The sequence below is a fragment of the Anabrus simplex genome, chromosome 3, assembly GCF_040414725.1.
Source record: "Anabrus simplex isolate iqAnaSimp1 chromosome 3, ASM4041472v1, whole genome shotgun sequence".
Taxonomy (NCBI): Eukaryota; Metazoa; Arthropoda; class Insecta; order Orthoptera; family Tettigoniidae; genus Anabrus; species Anabrus simplex.
Genome location: NC_090267.1, coordinates 356,989,993 through 357,013,636, shown reverse-complemented (window position 1 = coordinate 357,013,636; position 23,644 = coordinate 356,989,993). Strand labels below are relative to the sequence as shown.

The following is a 23,644-nucleotide window of genomic DNA, read 5'->3' as shown; positions in this document are numbered from 1 at the left end:
CCTTTCTAAGTTGTTTATTTCCTTCTGCATGGGCAAAATGTAAATTCCAGAAGAGGAGCAAAAATTCATCATGGAGGAAAACATCAGCAAAAAAAAAAAAAGGAGTTCAATCTATCAATGCCCACAAAAAATAGTCTTGGGTGTCAGGAAGGGGCTGGAGATCCATGTTAATGATTACACCAATCAAAGCCCTTATATGCGATAGTATTGGAGATGACCAATCTTTGATTCTACATCTTTTAGTTGGAGGTGTTGCCTGTTGTTTCCCTGAATTACTGTTTCCTGGTGTAGTATGCCGAAAAATTTGGTATCACAAAATAGTGAAAAGTACTCTATAGGCTCAGTCGGAATGTCAAAATATGAAGGCAAAATTGGTCCTCTATGAATATTATATATATATCGGAATGGTACTTGAAAGTCCTGGGGTCTAAGTTACTCACGTCAGTCCATTCATCAGCTGTTTCATTCTCCAGAGCACTTGAGTCGCTCTTGCACTGAGAAGACTCACTACTTGAATTTCCATCTTCAGACTCTTCAAATGAAAAATCACTTTCATCTACATCTATGGAGTCCAAAACTGAAGCAATCTCTTGCTCACTCAACATGTAGCGAAACAACTATAAATCACAAAAAGCCAATCTCAAAACCCGTGGCACACGCTTCACTAAACATGATAGCCTCTCACAGCTTGTAAAAACTTATCAGAGATATACAGCAACTCTATTCAAGGATTCCCTTTGAGCCAGACATAAAAGTGTTGTTTACTGCCATCTGTTGATTTTCTTGAGTACTACGGGCTCTGATAACACTCAACCTCTGACTGTTTAATATATTAAATTCTGCTCCCGGGCAACCTGTTATGGGATTTAATATATTAAATTCTGCCCTCAAAGAGTTAAATATTTGGACTGAATTACCCCAAGTACCTTTAAAATTGATAATTTGTTACAAAGCGAGTTCCATTTTACTTTAAATACCATTCTGAAATATATTAATCATCATCATCAATGTCCCACCCCAGTCGCCCAGGTACGTTTAACAAGCCTCCCCCACTCCTCCACTTTTCCTGCTTCATTACTTCCACCACATCTAATCCAGCTTCTCTAATGTCCTTCCAAATCTGATCAATCCACCTTCTTCTCAGTCTTCCAACTGGTCTCTTTCCCTTAACTTCTCTTTTCAATTCCCTTCTTGCTACCCATTCCTTTCCCATTCTTTTTACACGTCTGAACCTTTTCAGTCTTGCTTTCTGTATCTTCTGTACTAACAGTTCTATATTTAGCTCTTCTCTGATTTTAATATTTTTAATTCTATATCTTCTTGTCTTTTTAACCAATGTTCTTAAAAAATTCATTTCTAAGCTTGGATCTTACTATCTTGTCTCTTATTAGTTACCAGTCTTTTTAGTCCGTATGTTACAACTGGTATAAAATACTGTTTATTCTATATAATGTTAATTTTGTTCTCTTGGGTACTTTGTCATCCCATAAAAGCTTTCTGACTTGATGATAAAATGTTGTACCTTTACTTAGTCTGTTAATAATTTCAGGGTTGATTTCATTTCTTCCATTAATAATACTACACAGATATGTAAACTGTTCTTCATTCCCTAACCGTTCTCCATCTATGTTCACTTGGCTTCTCTTTTTCTCTTTTCCACAATGCATGACCACAGTTTTCTTTTTACCAATTACCATTCCAAACTTCTTCAAATTTTCATTACAAATGTCCAGTCTCCTTTGTACTTCCGTTTCTCCCTTTCGCCAAATCACATCATCTGCAAATACTAAAGCATTCACTACATCACTAATGATACTCTGTTTTACACGTTTTATGATTTTATCCATCAATACAATAAACAATAACGGCGACAGTGTACTTCCTTGCTTGAGACCTTTTGTTTTTGTATAAAATGTTTCAGAGTCACCACTCCCCACTTGTACACTGCTTTTACTCTCATGATACAACATTTTTGTCTTGTTAATTAATGATTTTGGTACATTCCTTTTCCGTAGGCATTCTCATACATGTTTTCTCTTTATTGCATCATAAGCTTTTTCCTAATCCAAAAATACAAAGATGATTTCCTTGTTCCTTTTCAGATGTTTTTCCATTATCGTTTGCACTGTAAATATCAAGTCTATTGTTGATCTATTCGATCTAAAGACATATTGTTCTTCCTGTAACTGTGTTTCTATTATATCCCTCAGTCTTTTGTCTACGACTTTCTCCATTATTTTTAGCCCAGGTGATAATAGGGTTAAACTTCTATAATTTTCACATTTCTTCCTATTTTCTTTTTTGAAGAATGGTACACTGCTTCCTTATTGCCAATCTTCAGGTATCCTTTCATCCTTCCATATGGCATTGAGGGCTCGGTATAGCCACTGTAGTCCAATGTTTCCTGCTGCCTTAATCATATCAGCATTGAATTCGTCTTTTTCACTTGCTTTACATTTGGTCATTGCTTTCACTGCCCTTTCAAGTTCCAACCATGTTATCGGGTTCTGTTCTTTCTTTTTTTTTTTTTTTTTCATTTTCTTACTTCCTTCTTCCTCCTAGCAGTCATCCTCATTATAAAGTTTTTCAAAATATTTTGCCATCACCTTCTGAAGACCCTTTTCATCATGTACTATGGATCCATCTTCTCTCCCTAACGCCTTGATTTTTTCTTGATTTATTCTTTTCGATTTTATTACTCTGTATAATAGTTTCTGATTTCCTCAACTATCTTGCTCAGTTTTGTTCATAAACTCTCCCCAACATTACTCCTTTTTTTCCTTGATACTCCTCTTTACTTGTAGTTTCAATCTTTTGTATTCCACATGTAACCTTTCTATCTTATTCTCATCCTCTGATATGTTTTTTGCTTTTCCTTATCCATTTCTTTCTTCACCTTGTTCCTTTCTTTTATTTCTTATTTTTTATTTTGTCTGTCTACCTTTACCTTAACTTTTGTTTTCCCGCATACCTCAATTGCTGCTTCCACAAACGTCTGTCTTAAATTGTCCCACCTTCTGCACTTTGTATTTCCATGTTAGGAAAATTCCTTTTTATTCAATCTTGGAATGCCATTCTTTTATCCTCCTCCTGCAATTCCCAAATCCTGATCTTTGGTTTCTTCCTCAGTACAATTTTAAGGATTTTAACTTGTTTTAATTCCACAACTAATAATCTATGATCACCTTCCACACTTTCTCTGGGGATTATCTTCATATTCATGATGTACCTTCACCATTCTCGGTCTGTTGTTATAAAATCGATGAGTGTTCCATACTGTCCATCCCACCAACATCGGCTGATCTTATGGCTATTCCTCTTCATAAACCATGTGTTCTTTATTATCAGGTTATTTCTGATACAAAAGTCCAACAGTTTCTCTCCATATTCATTTCTATAGCCATACCCACGTGGGCCCAGAACATTCTCATATCCCATTCTATCAGTTCCCACATGAGCATTTAGATCTCCCATTATCATGATCCCATCTCCAACAATATGTGTTTCCAGTTCATTGAGGAAATCATCTTTTTCTTCCATGCTACATCCTGTCTGTGAAGCATTTTTTTAAAATGCTATTTATTCGGGGCGTCGACCTAAGAAGATCTTTTGCCCCTACTTTGCACCATATGTTATGAACCTGCGTGTATTAAGTGTAAACGACACAAACACCCAGTCCCCAAGCCAGGGATATTAATCATGTACAATTAAAAACCCCTGACCTGGCCAGGAATCGAACCCGGGGCTGCAGGGTGACAGGCAGACGCGTTGTCCCCTACACCGCGGGGCCGGACGTCTGTGGAGCATACACCTGTACTATCTTCAATAGTTCCTTGTTTACATGTATGTGCATTATTATAATTCTTTCATTTACATACTCAACTTCAGCTATTGGTTCAACATTCTGATTCATATAAATTCCACTCCATTTTTTTTTTTCTCTCTTTACTGTTACCAATCCAGTACAAGGTGTACCCCTTTCTTAGTTTCTCCATTCCTTTCCCTTTCCATTTTACTTCACTTAATCCCAGGATGTCGAGTTTTTGTCTCTCCATTAGATCAATCAATTCATTTTCCTTCCCATTCATTGTTAAAATATTTATTGTTCCAAATTGGATTTTGTTCTCTGATGTAACACTTGCAGAAACATCAGCATTACCATCATACTGTGCAACTGTAGTCAGAGACTTGTCAGTTCCATTTCCATTTTTAAACTTCCACCTGAGGCTTGTTTTATAGTTGAAAGCAAGTACAAATTTACTCATCTGCTGACCTGCTAAGACTAACGCATCTGAGAATTTTCTTTTTGGGTTTACTCCCTTAGTCTTTGAAAATCCCTCTTCTCCACAAGGCAGTGGTTTCCTCTTCTAATTTTCCCCAGCAAGGATGGGTTGCCTCATCCACCATCTTCGCCATTCTGAAGGTCTCCTTCTCTGCTTAAGAGGCTGTCAAGGTCTTCACCCGTAATGTTGAACCAAATTACAGCAAAGCAAAGCGAACTCGTGTCCTCATACCGAAACCAAATTACAGCAAATATGTGTTTTTATTTCATGTCCATGTCCTTTTGCTTTCTATTGTTTGAGATCATGCACCTCTTAACTACTTATTTCAGCTTGGTTAGTGCTTGCAGTGCCTTCGACAGTCTTTGCTGATTGTTCTTGTATTACTTCTATTTTCTGTAAAATTAACTTCTTGCTACCTCATCCTTGACACACACCCCTCATCGGTAGAATACGATCATACGGGAGTAACACAAGGAAAGGGAGAATAAGCATGAGCCATTATATATGGAGAAGATGGAGAAGGAGCAAAAGAAATTTTTAAACAATACGAGGAGAAGAAATGATATATATAATAGGTAAATATTTTAGTTAATAAATGACTAAATTGTAAAATTATACTTATACTTTACAATGTTTGGGTCTGAATGGTACGTGAGCTTATATTTTTTTCCAACAGTTATGAAAATGCAATAATAAACTTTAAGGTAATGAAAATCAAAGATGGATGCAATTCATGTTTGTTCTTTCTACATATCACAAGAGACTTTTTGAAGCATTTAATAACAGGACTTACCTTATAATAAGTACTGCCGAGTTTAAGCCAGGTTTAGTAGGAGAAAAACTGAGTCGTGTGATAGCAGTCTTTCCAGGCTCCAATAACAGTGGAAGACTGTTGGCATGGGCCGAATTCCCAAACAATTTACGTATATAAGAACCAACCCACACACTATCTTCTAAAACAAACTCTTTGGATCCCAACGACGAACAGTCAGCACATTTTCGCCAGAATCTGCAAAATACATCAGAAAAGTTTGTATTAGACAATGTTCACATTTATATCGTACCACATTTAAAAATAATATTTTACTGGCAGATACAAACAATTACATTACCAACTTCCTGCACAAATCTGAAGTTCATAATTTTTAACTATTTAAGTAAAATATAAGCTAATCTAAACTTAACAAATATCATCTTAAAACAGTACCGGTATCCAAAGAGACACTTCAGTTTTAAGCCAACATGCAAATTTAAGAAATAAAGAACAATGTATTCAGTGTCACTTCAACTACTATTACTCTTAAAATTGCCAGAATTTTGATCCAAAGAGTAATTCTTTAATGAGCCACTGAATCTACTGACTTGGATTAATCACATTTAGACACTTTTCAATCTGCTCAACTATGTTGGGATATCATTCCTACAATCACAGACAGCAAGCTGTTAAACTCAGACAGCCATTATGGTGCTACACACATTTTTATTCCTACTTTAAATACCAGTACCTAATTATAACACCTTGCATTGTTTTTGGCTGTGACACAACAACATTCACTGCAAGTATACACAAGACACAAACGATTGTTGTCAACACAATGAACAATTATGCAATCTTAATACTAGCCCAATATTAGATTTATTCTGAAAGTTCTAGCATTGCTCTTCAGGTATTTAACTGCACTTTGAATATTTCATTTCATTTTAGGCCATTATTGCATGAGGTGGCAAACATGAATGTTTTTATACTGTAACAGAAACAAGGTGAGCCTACACTGCTGATACTATTTGTGAAAGAGCACTTTTAGGATAATACAAATTACTCACAGTCATGTGTCTGCCTTCTTTTGTGTCCATATTTCTTTCATTCTTTTGTTGTGGGATTCTTTTCTCTCTTTGGTTCAAGTTGTTGTAGGTTTTTTTGTGTGTCAATATGACATTTGTGAATTTTGGATCTAAGGATATCTCACTGTTTTGGATTTTATCTTGTGTGATTCCTGCCAACTTAAGGTTGATTTTGATTTCACAGATCCATTACATAGTGTCTGTTTCGTACTTCTGTTTTCATACAAATTTCTCAGAATTTGTTTTATCTTCAGATATCATTCTTTTGATATGCCTAAAAAAAATTTAATCTGGATTTTCTAATGTCTCTCTGAATGTCTAAGTGCATATTTTTCATCTGAGGTTTTGGACCTAGAATTTTCTTTTTCTTGAGACCTGTATAGAATCTCTATGATGTGGAAAGTTGTTGTAGAATATTTTATTTGTAAGTCGTTTTAAGGAATATTCACTGTGTGATGTGGGATTTGCAGAATATTTTATTTGTAAACCTTTTTTTTTGGTAGACTTACTGTATGATATGGAGTGTTGTAGTAGAATATTTTATTCGTATTCCATTTAGCTACCTAACTTGTATGGTGTAAAATATTTTGTAGTATGTTTTATTTGTATTCCCTTTATCTACTTAAGTAACTACTAAATTATAAATTTTTGCTCTGTAATAGCTGGAACAGTCCAGAAATGGTTGTGACGCAGACTTTTAGAACAGGGTGTGTTGGCCCATGTCGGTTGTGGATTCTAGAAATATGTCCTTACTAATTCTGGAAAATGGAAAGTTCGCAATTAGTGTCTGTATATGTTCGGGAATATTGTATAAACATCGCCACTGGATAGAGAGTTGTGATTGGTGAATCTGGGTGGCGATAGGCAAGCTCCTGTGCTCTGATTGGTCACTCGGTTATCGCACCAAGGCCAGACTTCCCTTTTTCAGTGAGCGAGGCAGGATTTCGTAGTCTTTGGTTCTCTCGCCAGTCCTGCCATTTTGACGCACGTCGGCATATCCTCACTCCAGGATGGGCTACCTTGAGGTAAGTACGGTTGATTTCAGTCCAGTTTTAATTTACATTTAATGTCCGCTGGTGTTATCACATAGGAGTTGCCCTGGTCGCCTCTCTTTTGCTCAGACATTTTAGAAAGCACGTTTACTTCATTTCTAAATTGTATTTGTATCTTGTGTGCCTTCTTACCTTCAGAATCGTATTGTAGAACTTGGATTATGCTAAGATATTTCTGGTTAACTTCTTGGGCTAATACCAAAGCTCTTGCCAAACAACATCTAATCTTGTATTCGTAAATTATGTGACTGGATTGTTTGGATAGATGAATTTTGTTCAAAACTCACTTTGTAATCATTTTGAAAATAATATTTTGAAAACAAGAGATCACCATTGATTTTCTGGAAACCCGCAACATCCCTATGGCCTTTGGTAGGTTTCCCAGCCCTCGTTCCACGTTCCTTGTTTATAGTCGTCAAGTTGCCCAACCTGATATTTGTTTGTGTGTATTAGGCGTAGTTCATTTGATGTTTATTGCGAGTCTAGGGCTTAAAGTACCGTGTAATTGGATTTATTTTCCTCCCTTTCAACTGTGTATCGTGTAACCGCTGAAAGACTGATTACATCTTCGATGTTTCTGATGTCTGCATTTCTGTTCAAAATTAGTGTTTCTGGTTCATAAAGACATTCTGGTGGAATGACTGCATTATAATGTCTTAGTTTTGTGTGCTACTTCATAAGTAGCTCTTAAAAATGTCATACAATTGATAATAAAAATATATAGTTAACTAGACAGCTCAGAGTGATGTGAATGACATGGTATGGAGTGCAGATTGATGTTTTATGCACATCATTGTTCTGCTCGCACTGAACTTCAATACCTAGCAAACTACTGCTATCCCCTCACAGAAGATTAGCAACCACCATGGAGTAATTTTTTTCTATTTTGTGATTCCTGTATCACAATTGCTGTACCATGGATGTTGAACCTCTGTTGGAGGTTTCTCACTCAGGATAATCTTCTCTGCCTATGTCCATGTTTCCCTTCTGTCTTGCCTTCTATGATCAGCTATATCAGGCCACATTCGTCATTTCGGATAGTGTGATCAAAACAGGCTGCTTTCCTGCATTTTGCGAGGGTTAAGACTTCACTTGATTTCCTGACATAGCAGAGTACCTCCTCCTGTCACTTCTTGTTGGCAACATGGTCTGTCCATGGGATCTTGAACATTCTGAGATAAATACACATTTCAAAGGCCTACAATTGGTTTACTGACCAAACTTTTAGTGCCCATCCTTCAACATTATAAAGGAACACCGATAACATATAAAACATCACAACATGCCAAGAAGTTTCAAATCAGAGGTTACGGTTTACTAGTGTTTAAAAATGTTTACCTTTGTTCTATATGCACTTTTTGAGAAATGGCATCTGTGAGTAATGAGAAGTAATCAAATAAAGCCTAACATTCATGGCTGAATTACTAGATGGTCTAATACCGAAACATGGGTCTGGGAGTAGGAAGAAACTGGTCCCAGGAATATATTCTTTAGACAACATTGTGCCACAACTACCTGTATGTTCTTTGTCCAGGTTTCACAGGCCTTACATACAGATTGTTAATATTTTGAATACATTTCAGAATATTCTTTATCAAGATGGCCAATGTACCCCTAATCTGTCTGAAGTAAGCCGTCTCCCAATGTCATTAAAATTAACAAGCACAGTTGTGTATTTCTTTGAATAGTTGCAACAATTCTCCATTTATTTTATTTGCTTAATCTTTGAGCAAAATTCTGAAGTGGCTTCAAATAGCCCTTGAGAAACCAATAAAAAGAAAATGCAGCTTTCCCCTACAACCACCTTGTTATATGCCTGCTGTCACTGGTCTTCAGAATAGTTGCTACATTTGACTGGAGAAGGTGTAGACCTATTCTACTACTGAGTTATGCCACATTGTACACTTCTCTTCGGACTGGAATGAACTGATAGCATAACTACTTCCCAGTTACTATCATTTCCCACATCCTAGTTCCTCCTGTAGATCAGTAGTAGAGTGTTGGTGTTCAGATCCCAAGATAGCAAGTTCAAACCTAGCCTTTTCCCCTATGGGTGGAGGCAGTAGAATAACATCCACAGTATACCCTGCACGTCGTAAGAGGCAACTAAAGAGGGCCCAGGGGCTCTTGGGAGTGTGGGTTGATGACCACTTAATTCCACTTACTTGTGCCAGGCTCCTCACTTTCATTTATCCTATCCGAACTCCAACGGTCAACTCTTGTTCTTTTCCGACCCCAATAGTATTAGGTTTAATGAGGCCCTTTGTGGCTCTTGTCTTTCTTTGGCTGATACCTTCATTTTTTGAAGTGTCAGATCCCTTCCATCTTTATTCTATTTCTCTCCCGATCTACAGTACTGCTACCTTATTGATCTATTAATGGAGAAAATTAATAATGCCTAACCTAGACAGCTTTTATACTGACATACACATAGAATAATTCTCATAAAATAAGTAAAAATAACAATCAGTACCTGCTGCCATTTGACCCACGGACATCTCCCTCACGGAGAACCGATAGCCATGTTAATACAGCAATAAATGAAAACAAGGCAAAAAAGCAAAATTAGGTAAATTAAAATGGCAAATAAAATGAATAGTACAGAACGGCACATCATCCTCTTGTTACAAGGCCGCCCATGTGGGGGACAATGCCCTCCCTCACCTCTTCTGACTGACGTAGCAAGATATTACATTCCACTTCAACCTCTCCTCACATAGTCATCACATTGCTTCACTGCTGAGTTGTGACCTACATTACCTTCCTGTTTCTACTTGGTGCTTATTGCCAACAAACTGAATAATCACATCTATCAAAACCACACTGAACCACTAGGTGCACTATACTTTTCCGATCTCCAAACTAATCACACTGCACTTCCAGTCAAATTACCATATCCATCTACTTTAAGTTATCTCTCGTTATTTCTTATGACCTCAACCTCCAACGTCTTACCACTTAACTCAATTTTTTCCTCTTATCAAACTGGAAACACTTCCAGGCCGTAATGACCCAAACTCCATATTAAATTACACACTAAATAACTTACTCACTCTTTACTCAAATACAATTAATAAACACACTCACACCTACCTAATTTAGCTTCTTAACAGTACCTCTAACCACTCGCAGACCAAATTCCAACCATCTCGCAGCTGCCCTTCATTATAACACCAAACTTCATAATAATCATATTCACAGCCTACCAAATCAACCCCTTACAAATAACAAGACAATCCCACCATTCACTTGCTTCCTTTCGTACAACTCACAAACATAACTCTAATCACTCTTATTTCCTTATTAACAATCTCTTACTCCTTTAATAATTACCATACCATATCTATAATTTAATCATTCTCTCTCAACTACACCACCAAATCTCTCTCTTTCAAATCACAATACATTTCCACCATGAATTTACTTCCTCTTATACAACTAACATAAACACTCTACCACTTACCATCTCGACTATATCAAAAACTTCCCTCCACTATGAATATCTTGCCATTCAAACATATACAACCATAATCACATATTAATTTCAACCCTTCACTTCACTCACTATATACCACCAATTTAACCTCTTAATTCACAACTTTCCCACCATCATTTTTCCTCATAATCACATATTACTTCCTCCCACCACCCCAGTTACATCCACCCACCACTTTCTACACATATATTAAAGTTTAACTTGCTAATATCTCACTCATAATTTCCATACAATTTCAATTGACATAGAGATAAATTCACTTAAAATATCATAAAATACCATCGTTAACTTGATGATAACTCACTCGTAATTGCCGTACAATTGCAATTAACATAAAGACACTTTCACTTAAAATATCTTACTTTTATCTGGACTATATCAAAACCTCCCTCCACTATAATTTCAAATTCAGACATATACGATCTAAAACTATTTTACTATATTTCCCTGTAATGCTACCATGTCTTCAACCAGTATTCCCTTATTTACTTACTAATTTATTAGAGCTTTTACTTCTTGTAACTCTACCCTCTTCATTTTTCTTCATTTCCCACATGTCTCTTGAGCTCCTGCTTCTTCCCTTGCTCATATACACCTCTATCCTCTGCCTGGTTTCTGCTGCTCTTTCCTCTTCACTCTGCACATTCCTTCCTTCACTGCATTCACCTCTCCAACTTTCCTCTTCTCTGTCTATGTCCATAGCTGTATCCCTAAGCCTTCCTATTCTCGCCCCGTTGTCGACTGCACTTTCCTTTTCACTATGTACGATCGCATTTCCACTATGCTCATCTCCCTTCCTTTCCTTGCTTAACTTCCTGTTTCCCTTGGTTATTTCTTTATCACCATGTCCGTCTTCTCTAACACAGCTGTCCGTAACTTGTCTTTCTTCCACTCTCTTCCCCATTTCTTCTTCTCTCTTCATATTCTCTTCCAAATCCCGTAGTTTCGTCACCTTGTCCAACGGCCATTAGTTACCACTAATTGTTGACCCTTAATGTAAGCTCTTAACCCTTGAAGTTTGGCCCAGGCTAAATGTGTTTTTAGAGTATTTATATTCCTCATCCCTCCTCTTCCCATGTCTCTTTTAATCCAGATTTTTGGGCTCCATAGGTTATCCGCGCCTCTTATCACTATTTCCGCCATCAGGGTGGAAAACAACTTCACTTTTATCGGCCTGTTGCCCTGTGCTTTACCTATCCTTTCTACATCGTCTATATCAACTTGACTGAAGTTAATTTTCATCCTTTTTTTGTATGAGATCCACAACCTTGTAGATTGTCAACACTTTGTCCTTTCCTTTTTCATCCGGCACTCCATATATAAATAAGCATTTCTTCCTGCGTTCTTGGCAGCTGCTTTCTATTTCAGCCTTCAGCTTCACCACCTCTTCCTCCATATCCCTCATTTTCTCCTTGAGTGACACTATTTCTCTTTCGTTGATTACTACTTTGGTCCTTGTTTCGTCTGTTTTTCCCTATATCCATCGCCTCATATTCTCAAATTCTTTCACTTGTTCCTTCATCATCTTTTTAATTTGCTCAAATGGGCATACTTCTTCCACAACCTCCCTAACCACCCTCCTTATTACCTCCACATCTTCCCAGCTCATGTTGCCATTGGGGGTCGATCCAGGGTTTACTTCCACACCCCCTATGACTAGCATTAGCACAATCACCGTTGCCACCAATATCAACTCACGCTTCAATCTTAATTCCACTTTATATCCTTCACTCCTGGCTGTTTCCTTCTTCCCTCGCACCTGCCAACTTCTGATAACTGCCCGATATTGATCGACACCAATCATCTTCTTCTTCACTCCCGTCTTCCTTCCACGCACCGCTCTCACTCCACTCCCGCTGTACTGGCACACCTGACTCAGCATGTCTGCTTCTACTAACTGTCTAGGTAAGACTGATCCCTTCCATCTTTTCTCTCTGATTAGTATTAACAGAGGATGGTTGCCAAGTTGTACTTCCTCTTAAAACTATAATCTCCATCACCGCCTCAAATTCTCTTTCAAGAGGCTCAGAGGAATCAACTGGGAAGAGATATTACTATTAGATCTTGATATGGATGGCAAAACTGCCCATTTTATCAGACATGTATTTACCGAGCTGGACTGGCATTTCTAATCCAATTTCTAGTCCGAAATTAATGTGTTTTGCAATGTATCCAAAAGAGCCTACATAGCTGTTCTGTATGTGTGAACCACAACTGAGAACTTGCGCCTGGAACGCTGCAGTAAAACTAGGGTCGCTCCTTTAAGAAAATCATGCTCTCTGGATTGGAACTACTCGTCACACTGATTGGTTCATGTCTTCTGAACTACTTCTGTAAGCGACTGATTTTGATGCCTACTACAACTGATGAATTTAATCTTATTCCAATATCCGTGTTGACAAAATATCCAATTGTCAAGTGAAGAGGTCCACCTATTCAACACTTTTCTATATCATATATTCATTATTTTTTTTAATGGAATGCATGTTTTTTCTTCTATGGAGGCATCTTCAGTTCCTTAAAAGAAAAATCACAACAATAACTCTTAAAATTATTTTTGCAGACATGCTTTTTTAAATGATTAAAGTCTTCAGTATTAATAGTACCATGAGCACCAAACTTGTAATCTATATGAGGTACACACATAGAAACCATGGTCATAAATATATAATCTAAAGTCAGATGAATTTAAAATATGATGGTGATTCTCCTATGGAGATATCTTCAGTTCCTTATAAGACTTAGCATCAAATCACAAGGATAACACTTAAAATTATTTTTGTAGATATAGTACTTTTTAAATTGTTAAAGTTCCTCAGATTTTCCAGAAAGGCACTGAACACGACTTTGGAGTTTTGTTGGTAAGAGTCAGTATTTTACTTCTCAATGCCAAATGTTCCTTTTTGAGATCCAAGGACAGCATTTTCAAGTAGTTTTGACGGAATGTAGGAATGTAGATGACAAAACATTTGAAATAGGATACAATTGCCAATTACTAATTCCTATAGTGGAAAGAAACATATTAGGAACTTGCCTGATCGAGAGCACCAACTTGTAAATTATATGAAGCACATACTTAGAAACAAACTCATTTTTAAAGATATAATCTAAATTCGTATGAAGTTAAAATATAATGGTAATTTAAAATCCTGGAATTGTTTATGATGTTAATATGGTCCATTAAAATTAAGTAAAATGTTGAAGGGAACACGCTGGAATTCACCGAATTGAAGGTGAGCTGTCTCATGGATATATAAATATGCTACACAGTTCCCTGATATTTCCTCTTGAAAGGCAATGTGTGTGTTCTATTGTTTGGCACTTGTGATACTGACAGTTGGTTTTTTGAGTTGAACAGCTGCTAACCCGGCAGGATGTCGTGATGCAAGGACGCATAATGCGTGAAAATTACCCACAAGCAAAAATCCTCCTAATTCTAAATTGTAATTATTGCAAACCATGTAAATGATGATATATTTATATAGTAAATCAATCATAATAGTTTTGGAGTAATTATGGCAATGTTCAACTTGTGATTATAAGAATGGATATTGAAATATTCATGTCCTGATAATGCTTACACATAACACTGGCATCACTAAGTTGTTTATATTACATTGTTTATATTAAATACTCATTTTCTGTATCAAAAGAGTCGCATATTATAAACATCTGTTGGGTATAGAGGGAAGAGCAGAGGGTAAGAACTGTAGAGAAAGTTCAGAGATCAAACTTGATTAAACTTCACTCCTGGCCCATTACTTCCTGTTGCTCGTTCACTTGTTCCACACATTCTCCACACACTGGCTTCACATGTTCCCAGCAAACTTGTAATCTATATGAGGTACACACTTAGAAACAATGGTCGTAAATATATATAATCTAAAGTCAGATGAATTTAAAATATAATGGTGATTCTCCTATGGAGATATCTTCAGTTCCTTATAAGACTTAGCATCAAATCACAAGGATAATACTTAAAATTATGGTTTTCTTCTGTCGTTTCTACATTCACAGTCATTGCATCTTCCTGCTTGACATTTTCTGAGGACTGTACTTTTCCTTTCCTCAGATTTTCCAGAAAGCCACTGAACACGACTTTGGAGGATTGTTGGTAGAGTCAGTATTTTACTTCTCAATGCCAAAAGTTCCGTTTTGAGATCCGAGGACAGCATTTTCAAGCAGTTTCGACGGAATGTAGGTTTAAAGTTGAGTTGAGATTGTTTGCTTTGTAGATGACAAAACATTTAAAATAGGATATAATTGTCAACTGTCAATTACTAATTCCTATAGTGGAAACAAACATATTAGGAATGTGCCTGATCACTTTCTTCGACATTATCAATTTCTCAGTCATCACTAGCCATGATGTTGATGTCTTCCTTGGGAGCACCATGTTTATAATTTCATTCTGTGTCACAGTGTGATACATCTTCAGTTCCTGAAATTCACTAAAATTTTCTGTAAACTTGCCGAAAGAACACACACTTGTACACTTGTCTAATAATAATTACTGCACTGTTCATCTAAAGCATTTGATAGGGTGGATCAAGGGAAACTACTGGCAAAAATGAGTGCAATGGGACTAGATAAAAGAGTGACTGAATGGGTTGCTATATTTCCAGAAAATAGACCGCAGAGAAGTAGAGTAGGCGAAGCTTTATCTGACCCTGTAATCATTAAGAAGGGAATTCCTCAAGGCAGTATTATTGGACCTTTATATTTTCTTAAATATATCAATGATATGAGTAAAGAAGTGGAATCAGAGATAAGCTTTTAGCAGATGATGTTATTCTGCATAGAGTAATAAATAAGTTACAAGATTGTGAGCAACTGCGAAATGACCTGGATAATGTTGTAAAATGGACAACAGGTAATGTAAAAGTCAGGTTGCGATTTCACAAATAGAAGTCCTCCCAGTTTTAATTACTGCATTGATGGGGTGAAAGTTCCTTATGGGGATCACTGTAAGTATCTAGGTGTTGGTTAATATAAGGAAAGATCTTCATTGGGGTAATCACATAAATGGGATTGTAAATAATGAGTACAGATCTCTGCATATGGTTATGAGGGTGTTTAGAGATTGTAGTAAAGATGTAAAGGAGAGGGCATATAAGTCTCTGGTAAGACCCCAACTAAAGTATGGTTCAAGTGTATGGGACCCTCACCAGGATTATCTGATTCAAGAACTGGAAAAAATCCAACGAAAAGCAGCTCGATTTGTTCTGGGTGATTTCCGACAAAAGAGTAGCGTTACAAAAATGTTGCAAAGTTTGGGCTGGGAAGACTTGGAAGAAAGAAGACGAGTTGCTCGTCGTCTAAGTGGTATGTTACTCTGTTTATGGCTCCGTTATGTTGACGACACATTAGTAATTATCAATAAACAACTTAACAATAGTGATAACATCCTAACGTTTCTAAATAATTTAGACGATAATACAAAGTTCACAAAGGAAAACGAAAACAACAATTCAATCAATTTTCTAGACAACAAAATCACGCGAGTTATGGACAAATTTGATTTCCAAATTTACCGCAAGCCTTCATTTACTCCAATAACTATAAAAAATGAATCTTTGCACCCAAATTCCCATAAACAAGCCACTTATTACAGTTTAGTATACAGAGCATTAAAAATCCCTCTTTCACGGAATAATCTAAAAAATGAAATAGATTTCGTAAAAGAAATAGCCAGATTCAACGGGTTCAATCCAGATATGATCAACAAAATCATTAATAAAGTCAGACTAAAATTAACCACAAACTTTTCTCCAATAAAACCCAACAAACCAAAATTCGCGAAATTCAAATTTACCAACCCAAAAATCCATCAAATCACCAATCCTTTAAGAAAACATGAGGTAAAAATCGCTTACACAACGCAGAATACAAATCAAAATTTATTTTTTAATCATAACTCAGTCAATTCAACCAATAATAAACAATCAAGCTCGGGTATATATAGACTCAAATGCTCAGTATGTAATTTTTCTTACGTTGGTCGAACTGGTCGCTGTTTCTCAACTAGATATGCAGAACATTATAACGCCCAAAAACATAATAAGTTTTCTGCGATGAGTAACCACATGAAAGAAACAGGTCACAAATTTACTACAAAAGATCAGAATTTACAAATTTTAAAAAGAACTGGTAAGCTCATAACAGTCTTCTTAGATCAACAGTTTAACAAGGACAAGAAATTAAATGATGTAATAGATAACAAAAGTCCTCTTTATGAACAGATTCCAATTCTATTACAAAAACCATTCCTTCTGAATAATAAGTTTTGTAAAATATTTAGCACCAAATCAGTAAACATGCCCACCAATCCAAAAAAAATACACACACACACACACACACACACACACACACGCACGCACGCACACACCACCCGCCTCCCCTCCTCCCACTGCCGACAACTCCTCCTCACGCGCAACGAATGGGCCCTCAGCCACACCTTCTCAAGCTCAATGCCCTCCACCAAGACTTCACAAATACAACACGCGTAGTAAGAGCTCGGCGACTGCCAGTTGCTCTTAAACTCTCAACGTAAGCTAACATCTCAGTGGTCAAAGGGGTAAGTGTCAACACTCTTCATTTAACTTCCACTATTCAGCCCCTCAATTCCAATTACAGTTATTGATTAAATTTTCAAATTAACTCTTTAATTACAGAATTCATCATACATTGGGCTAACCACCGAATGACAACAACATTCCCTTCCAACTAATACGCTCTCCTCAACATGCCCAACAGCAAAGAGCCACACCTATCACAAACTCTTACCACATCAAAGAAGATGGTCTAATGACGTCTATACAGACTTCAATATAGCCTACGGCACCAACATTTCCAACTAATATTATCTCAAAAGGAACCAGGCCATATGAAAATTCTTCAAAATTTATAAGCAAATGAATGAAAATAGATATTTATTAACTTCAAGAATCAACGACCATTACCATTGCTCAACTTTCCATAAGTTTTTAACAACATGCTATCTGACAACTAAATGGAATGTGTTTTCTGATTTTTATCTTTATTGTAATATCTTTCAATATGTCATAATCCTCAAATATCTGTAATGTTTTTAGACTCCAATATTATCACAAATATTGTCAAGTAACAGCATACAACATTATATATTGTAATAGTTGTTTAACAATCTCTAATACATTTTAAACGACATAGTTTTTAACAGCATTCGTAAGTTATTTCCAATCATGTACCTGATCTATTCCTAAGGTGAAAAATATGGCTGATGAGGCGAAACATGTACCACCTAATATATTAATTTCATGTTAACAATTTTGATAAGGACAATGTCCTAATTTTTAAGATTGTATTGCATTAAATAGGAGGATGAATAATAAAACATACAAGTGTTATTTAATATAGGTGGTATGTTCCGAGCAGTCAGTGGAGAGATGGCATGGAATTACATTAGTACACGAATAAGTTTGAGTGGTGTCATTAAAAGTAGGAAAGATCACAATATGAAGATAAAGTTGGAATTCAAGAGGACAAATTGGAGTAAATATTCATTTATAGGAAGGGGAGTTAGGGATTGGAACAACTTACCAAGGGAGGTGTTCAATAAATATCTAATTTCTTTGAAATCATTTAAGAAAAGGCTAGGAAAACAACAGACAGGGAATCTGCCACCTGGGCGACTGTCCTAAATGCAAATCAGTATTGACTGATTGTCTATAAAAACAAAATAGTTCACAATAAAAATCAATGGCATTCAAAAATGTGTGAGCACGAGCATGGGTGAAATTTACCTGTTAGATGTTTCTCTCACACTATGAGTGGAACTAACAAAGCCGCACAGCAGATTCAAGGTCATGACATTTGGAAGAGTTCACTCAAAAGGATAATTTTTTCCTATACGCGCGTCCTTATGGGTTAAGACGCGGCAAGGTGATGTATTGACAGGAGGGGTGTTGTTATGGTTGGGAGGAGTAAGAAAGGGTGTGAGGGGAGTTGATGACATCTTTTCATATTTCTGTTTAGTATATCTTCTCAGTAATATTTATAAATTTCTTCAAGTAGCATATTTGTGTTCTCTGTGATTTCATTTAATTTACAACTAGTACCTAAGCCTGTCTTCAACAGCCAAAATTACTTTCAATAAAACGAAATTGGTAAATCTAAATGGACTATTAATACATCTTATGAATAAAAGTTACACTTTCCAGGTTTTATACGGCATTCAAATGGAATCAAAACAGGTATTGTAGTATTTTTAGTGCAGTTGTAGCTCAGAGCTGTACACTGACATCTATGGATCTGCGTACTCTTGAGAAAGCTATGTATTACTGTCCAAAACAAATCAGCATCAACAGTGTCAGATGCTCTCACTCCATATGAGCACCACGCAGAGGTTTGGAATTTAATCCAGGCTTTTAGCACGCATTCTAGTGTGATTAGAAATTCTATAACACCAGCTCACCTCCACTACCCTGCCTGCCAACTTTCTGATGGTAAAAATATTTTCAATGAATAGGACTCGAACCGGACAACCATGGTGTTGGATTACATAGACTTGATGCATTAATGACCATGGCCTACAGGTGAGCTCATCAATCTCGTGTTCATCGCCAGAAAAAAAAATTTATTTCACTGAAGGACACTATTTTCCACTGAATAGTTCAAGTATAATGGTCTTCATTGCATTCTTATTCCAACCCACAACTGGTACCTACTTCAGTCTCTCAAATATATCTGTGAAGGGCAACAAAAGCCATTATGCACGCAGTTCAACATCATGCTGACAGATATAGCTGTGTACTTACATCGTCATGGCAATGAGATAACAACATTGTTGACAAAACACATTTTCTTTAAAAAATTATAAAAGTCATGGTCATGAGAGGTTCATTGTATTTTTCTTGTAAAGAAGACATAACAATGTATAACTGGTACCAATTTCAGCTCTTGAAACATTCTCATTTTCTCAATATCCCTGTGAATGACAGAAAGAATAGGAATTTTATATATATACAATGGGGTTCATTCTTTTATTCAACTGTATATAAATGTCTTCTAAGCTATTAATTAGTGTGCATTTATTTGCTAAGTGCAAAATAATTAAACCCTGGTTAATAGTAGTAAAAGGATGGTGAAACTCTTTCATATGGGTACCTGTTGCTGAAAATGAATTATATCTTTCTGCATTTCTGTATTCTTGGTATCTAATGATATCATTTCTCCCTGTTTGGCTGATAAAGGTTGCTTCACATTTTGAACATTTCAGTTTGTACATTCCTGAGTTAAGAAATTTGTTACCGTGAGGGATAACTGAGTTATGATAATAAAAATTATAGCTATTAGTGTTATGTGTATGGAAGGCTATATGGAATTATGTTTTTTAATTATATTAGTAACTTGAGATATGTTATTACTGACTGTGAAAGTAGCAAAATTCTTCTTCTTCTATGGTTCTATTTGATATTACTTTATGATTTGTTTTTAAATTTTATTGATTATTTTATCTATGAAGTTTCTACTGCAGCCATTGCTCATAGGGACCTGAAAAATTAGCATCTATTTGTTTCAAACTTAGCATCTATTTTTCCAAAATTAGCATCTATTTACAAAGTTAAAATAAATCGCATGGTGTTATTAATTTTAACAATTCCAAGTTTATGAAGTGCAATTATTGTCCTTGGTTCACACACAATACAAATTCATTGTTCAAACATTGCTCAAAGCATAGTCAGTACTTCGGCATTTTTTTTTTTTTTTTTAATTGCACCGTCTGTCTGTAACCACTATGTTGTAATGAGACAACACCCACTCGTTATTTGCATTCTTCGTTGGGGTCCACAACAACTCAAGACAGTATTTAGCAAATATGCTGAACTCGGTCTGAACTGTAGTTAATGCAAGTATGACATCACATTTTTCACTTTCTTTCATCTGGGTTTGAATTGCATGTTTTAGAGAACAGTAACCAGACCAGATATCATTTTGTGAGAGATCTGTTACTCCAAACAATTTCTCAAGCTCATCTAATTTATCAGTGTTATTCAAAGTTATATATTTTGGATACAAAGCTTGAGAAATTGACACAAAATGCTTATGGTTGGGGCCTAGCTTGCACTGTGAAGAATAAGCACCTTTGAAAAATGTGTCTCTACATGCAGCCTACTGTAGAGGAGTAAGCTTAATCAAAGCATCATTAGTTGCCGCTGAAAAGTTCCCCTCACAAATTAAGGTAAAACTGGTTTGGGGTAAAAGAGAGGTAGGATACAGAGACTCTTCAAGTTCAGTAAGGAGGTCAACCAATCCAGTTGCATGATCTGTGACAAAAACCATGTGGGAGTGAAGCCTATTCACTTCTTGGTCACTCAGGTCAGTCAGGTACTTAATACTACAGTTGTTGATGTCTTTCATGTCAGACATCTTGAAAAAAGTAACATCATCATAAAGTAAGCACTCAAATAGAAGACAATCAATAACCAGCTATTCCATCGGGTTATGACAGGTGCAGGAAAAAGCTTTGCTTCCTGAGAAGCACCATACTTTGATGTTAAGAATTGTAAATAATTACATTTTCGCTTTCTTATGTTCAAAAATGCAGACTTTACCATCGCAACCACATGATTTAAATCTGTCATCAGTGCAACCCAACTATTGCCAACCAAGCTGATCTTATGTGCCCAGCACTGTACATGCATTAAATGATCCCCTACAACCGCTCTTAATGTTTCATAACATCGGGTCATGTACGGGGCACTGTCACTAACAAACACTTTAACTGCATCGCATAGTACACTATAACTGTGCAGAGCTTCTAACACAGCACAAGAGCAGTTTATAGCATTTCCTGCATCAAGATAGTTCACAGAAACAATGTGCAGCTCTCTTTTCGATCTGGCTGGGACTTGGAATATGATGATAAAAACACAATGGCCCATTCTATCTGTAGTTTCATCGCAGAGTATGTTGATGTTCTTCCCCACTAGAGTCTCTGTTGTTCTTTTCTGGTAGTCAGATGTAACTTCTAGAAAGGAAGGAAGACCTCAAATTATAACAAAATAATTTAAAATTACTGGATCAATAGTAAGATAGTTCGATATGGAAATCGCACTCAAATTCAGTATCCTTCAATTTTGCGTGTGGTTTCGATGTCATATTACCTAAATTGTACCCGATCAATGAAATCGAAACTTACCCAGTAAATATACTTCACGTAGAGTTCTCACACATGACAGCTCTTCATTTGAAAACTCAGAAATCCAGGCTCTTAGCTCTTTGCTTTCCAGCTTTTCCAGAGGTATATTTGCTTTGGCAAATACTTCAGCTGTGCGTTTCGAGAAGTTATCTCTGGAAATTTTTCGTTGTTTACAACTATCTAACTGTGTAAGCACAAAAGATTGATTTCTTTGACATGTACTAACAACAGGGGCTGAACTTTTGTTATCGCGTCGCTTACCCAGATGTTTCAGATTTAATGTGTTTCACAATGCTATCTTTTATTCCCACCCAAATCGCCAATTACAATAGTTGCAAAACACTGTCGCTGAATCTGTGGCACAAAAACCATCCTTTGCATATTGCTGAGCCCTTTCGTGCGTGGCTTTTCTCGTGCGCCCTATAACTTAAACAATCGCTCAACTTTCTACTCTTCACTAGTTTCAATTTTGAACAACGGGAAAACAACGCTACGTCTATCTCGTTATTTCCTTGACACTTGATTTACACTTTGATAATAATCAATAAAGATCTTATTCCCCTTGCTATTCCCATTGTAAATATCGATTAAAGTCAGCAAGCAGCAATCGATTGGCTACTTTTCTCCATCAATCGGAATGGTCAAAAGATTTATGCATCATATTTTGAGTATTTCTGACGATTTTGTCTAAATATGTTGTTTTTGCCAGTAAAATAGCACTTTTTGCATTCTGGGTCTCAATTTGCATTTTGTCGCACTTATATTTATGTGTAAAAAGATTTTATTCCACATTAGAATTACCGTAGGCTTGGATTCAGAACAAGATTAAAAAATTTGCATTTATTGCAAATGCGATTTTTTCAGGTCCCTACTAATTGCTGTGGTATAGATGCTGCCTATTTCTTTTCTTAGATTGTTATTGGATAGAGGGAGATTAGGTGCACAGTTAATTAGGCTATAAAAAGTGGCCTTTTTGTGGGCACCAGGATGAAGAGATTTTTTTAAAATTGCGTTAATGGTTCGTGTGGGCTTTCTATTCATTTTATGATAAATAAACATTGCTTTTAGTTACAGTGTGGTCAAGAAAGTTTGAAGTATAGTTTACTTCCGTTTCCATAGTAAATGAAATATTTGAATCTAAACTATTAAGTTTTTCTAATATTGCAGTGTTGCTGTTGATTTGTTGATCTAAAATAGCAAATATGTCATCAACATATCTGATCCACACTACGATTCCTTTTATTTTATTTATTATTTTATTATTTTCCAAGTGATTTATACATATTTCTCCTGGTATGCCTGAAGCACAGGCTCCCATGGGGAGTCATCCTTGTTGAGATATAGTATGATTAAAGTTGAAGTAATCATTATCAAGAATAAAGTTCAATATATTTAAAAACTATCTGATGTAATCGTGCTTCACTACGGAATTCTCAGAAAGATTACCTTTACTGAAGTCAACATAGGTCATTACAATGACGTCAGTACAAATATTGCGATTAAAAGCAATACTGCCATATGAAATAATACATCAAATGAAAATCCACACATGATCTCACTTTTAACAAAAAGTACTATGCTGCTAATCCAACAGTTCGAAGTTCCAGAGCTAGAATGACCAGCCCGCAGAGGCCGCGAACACTCCTCTGTTGTTATTTTGTTTAAGTATGCACACTGCTCATTCCAATTAGTGCCTCAGAGGAGGGATTGAATAGTTGTAATACTATGATGAACCAGTGTGTTATGTACCAGTGACTTACTCAATTCCTGTTGTTCTTGGTGCAACATA

The 23,644-nt window shown here is 36.2% G+C and overlaps 1 protein-coding gene across 1 annotated transcript in view; it reads right to left on the bottom strand.

Annotated features, from left to right (window-relative positions):
* The window catches only part of Tmem131 (Transmembrane protein 131), a 504,583-nt gene that overhangs the window by 80,814 nt on the left and 400,125 nt on the right, over positions 1-23,644 (bottom strand). Inside the window, exon 17 of the mRNA XM_067143255.2 lies at positions 5,077-5,292. Within this exon, the coding sequence (XP_066999356.2) occupies positions 5,077-5,292 (216 nt within the window). The remainder of the gene's footprint in view (positions 1-5,076; positions 5,293-23,644) is intronic.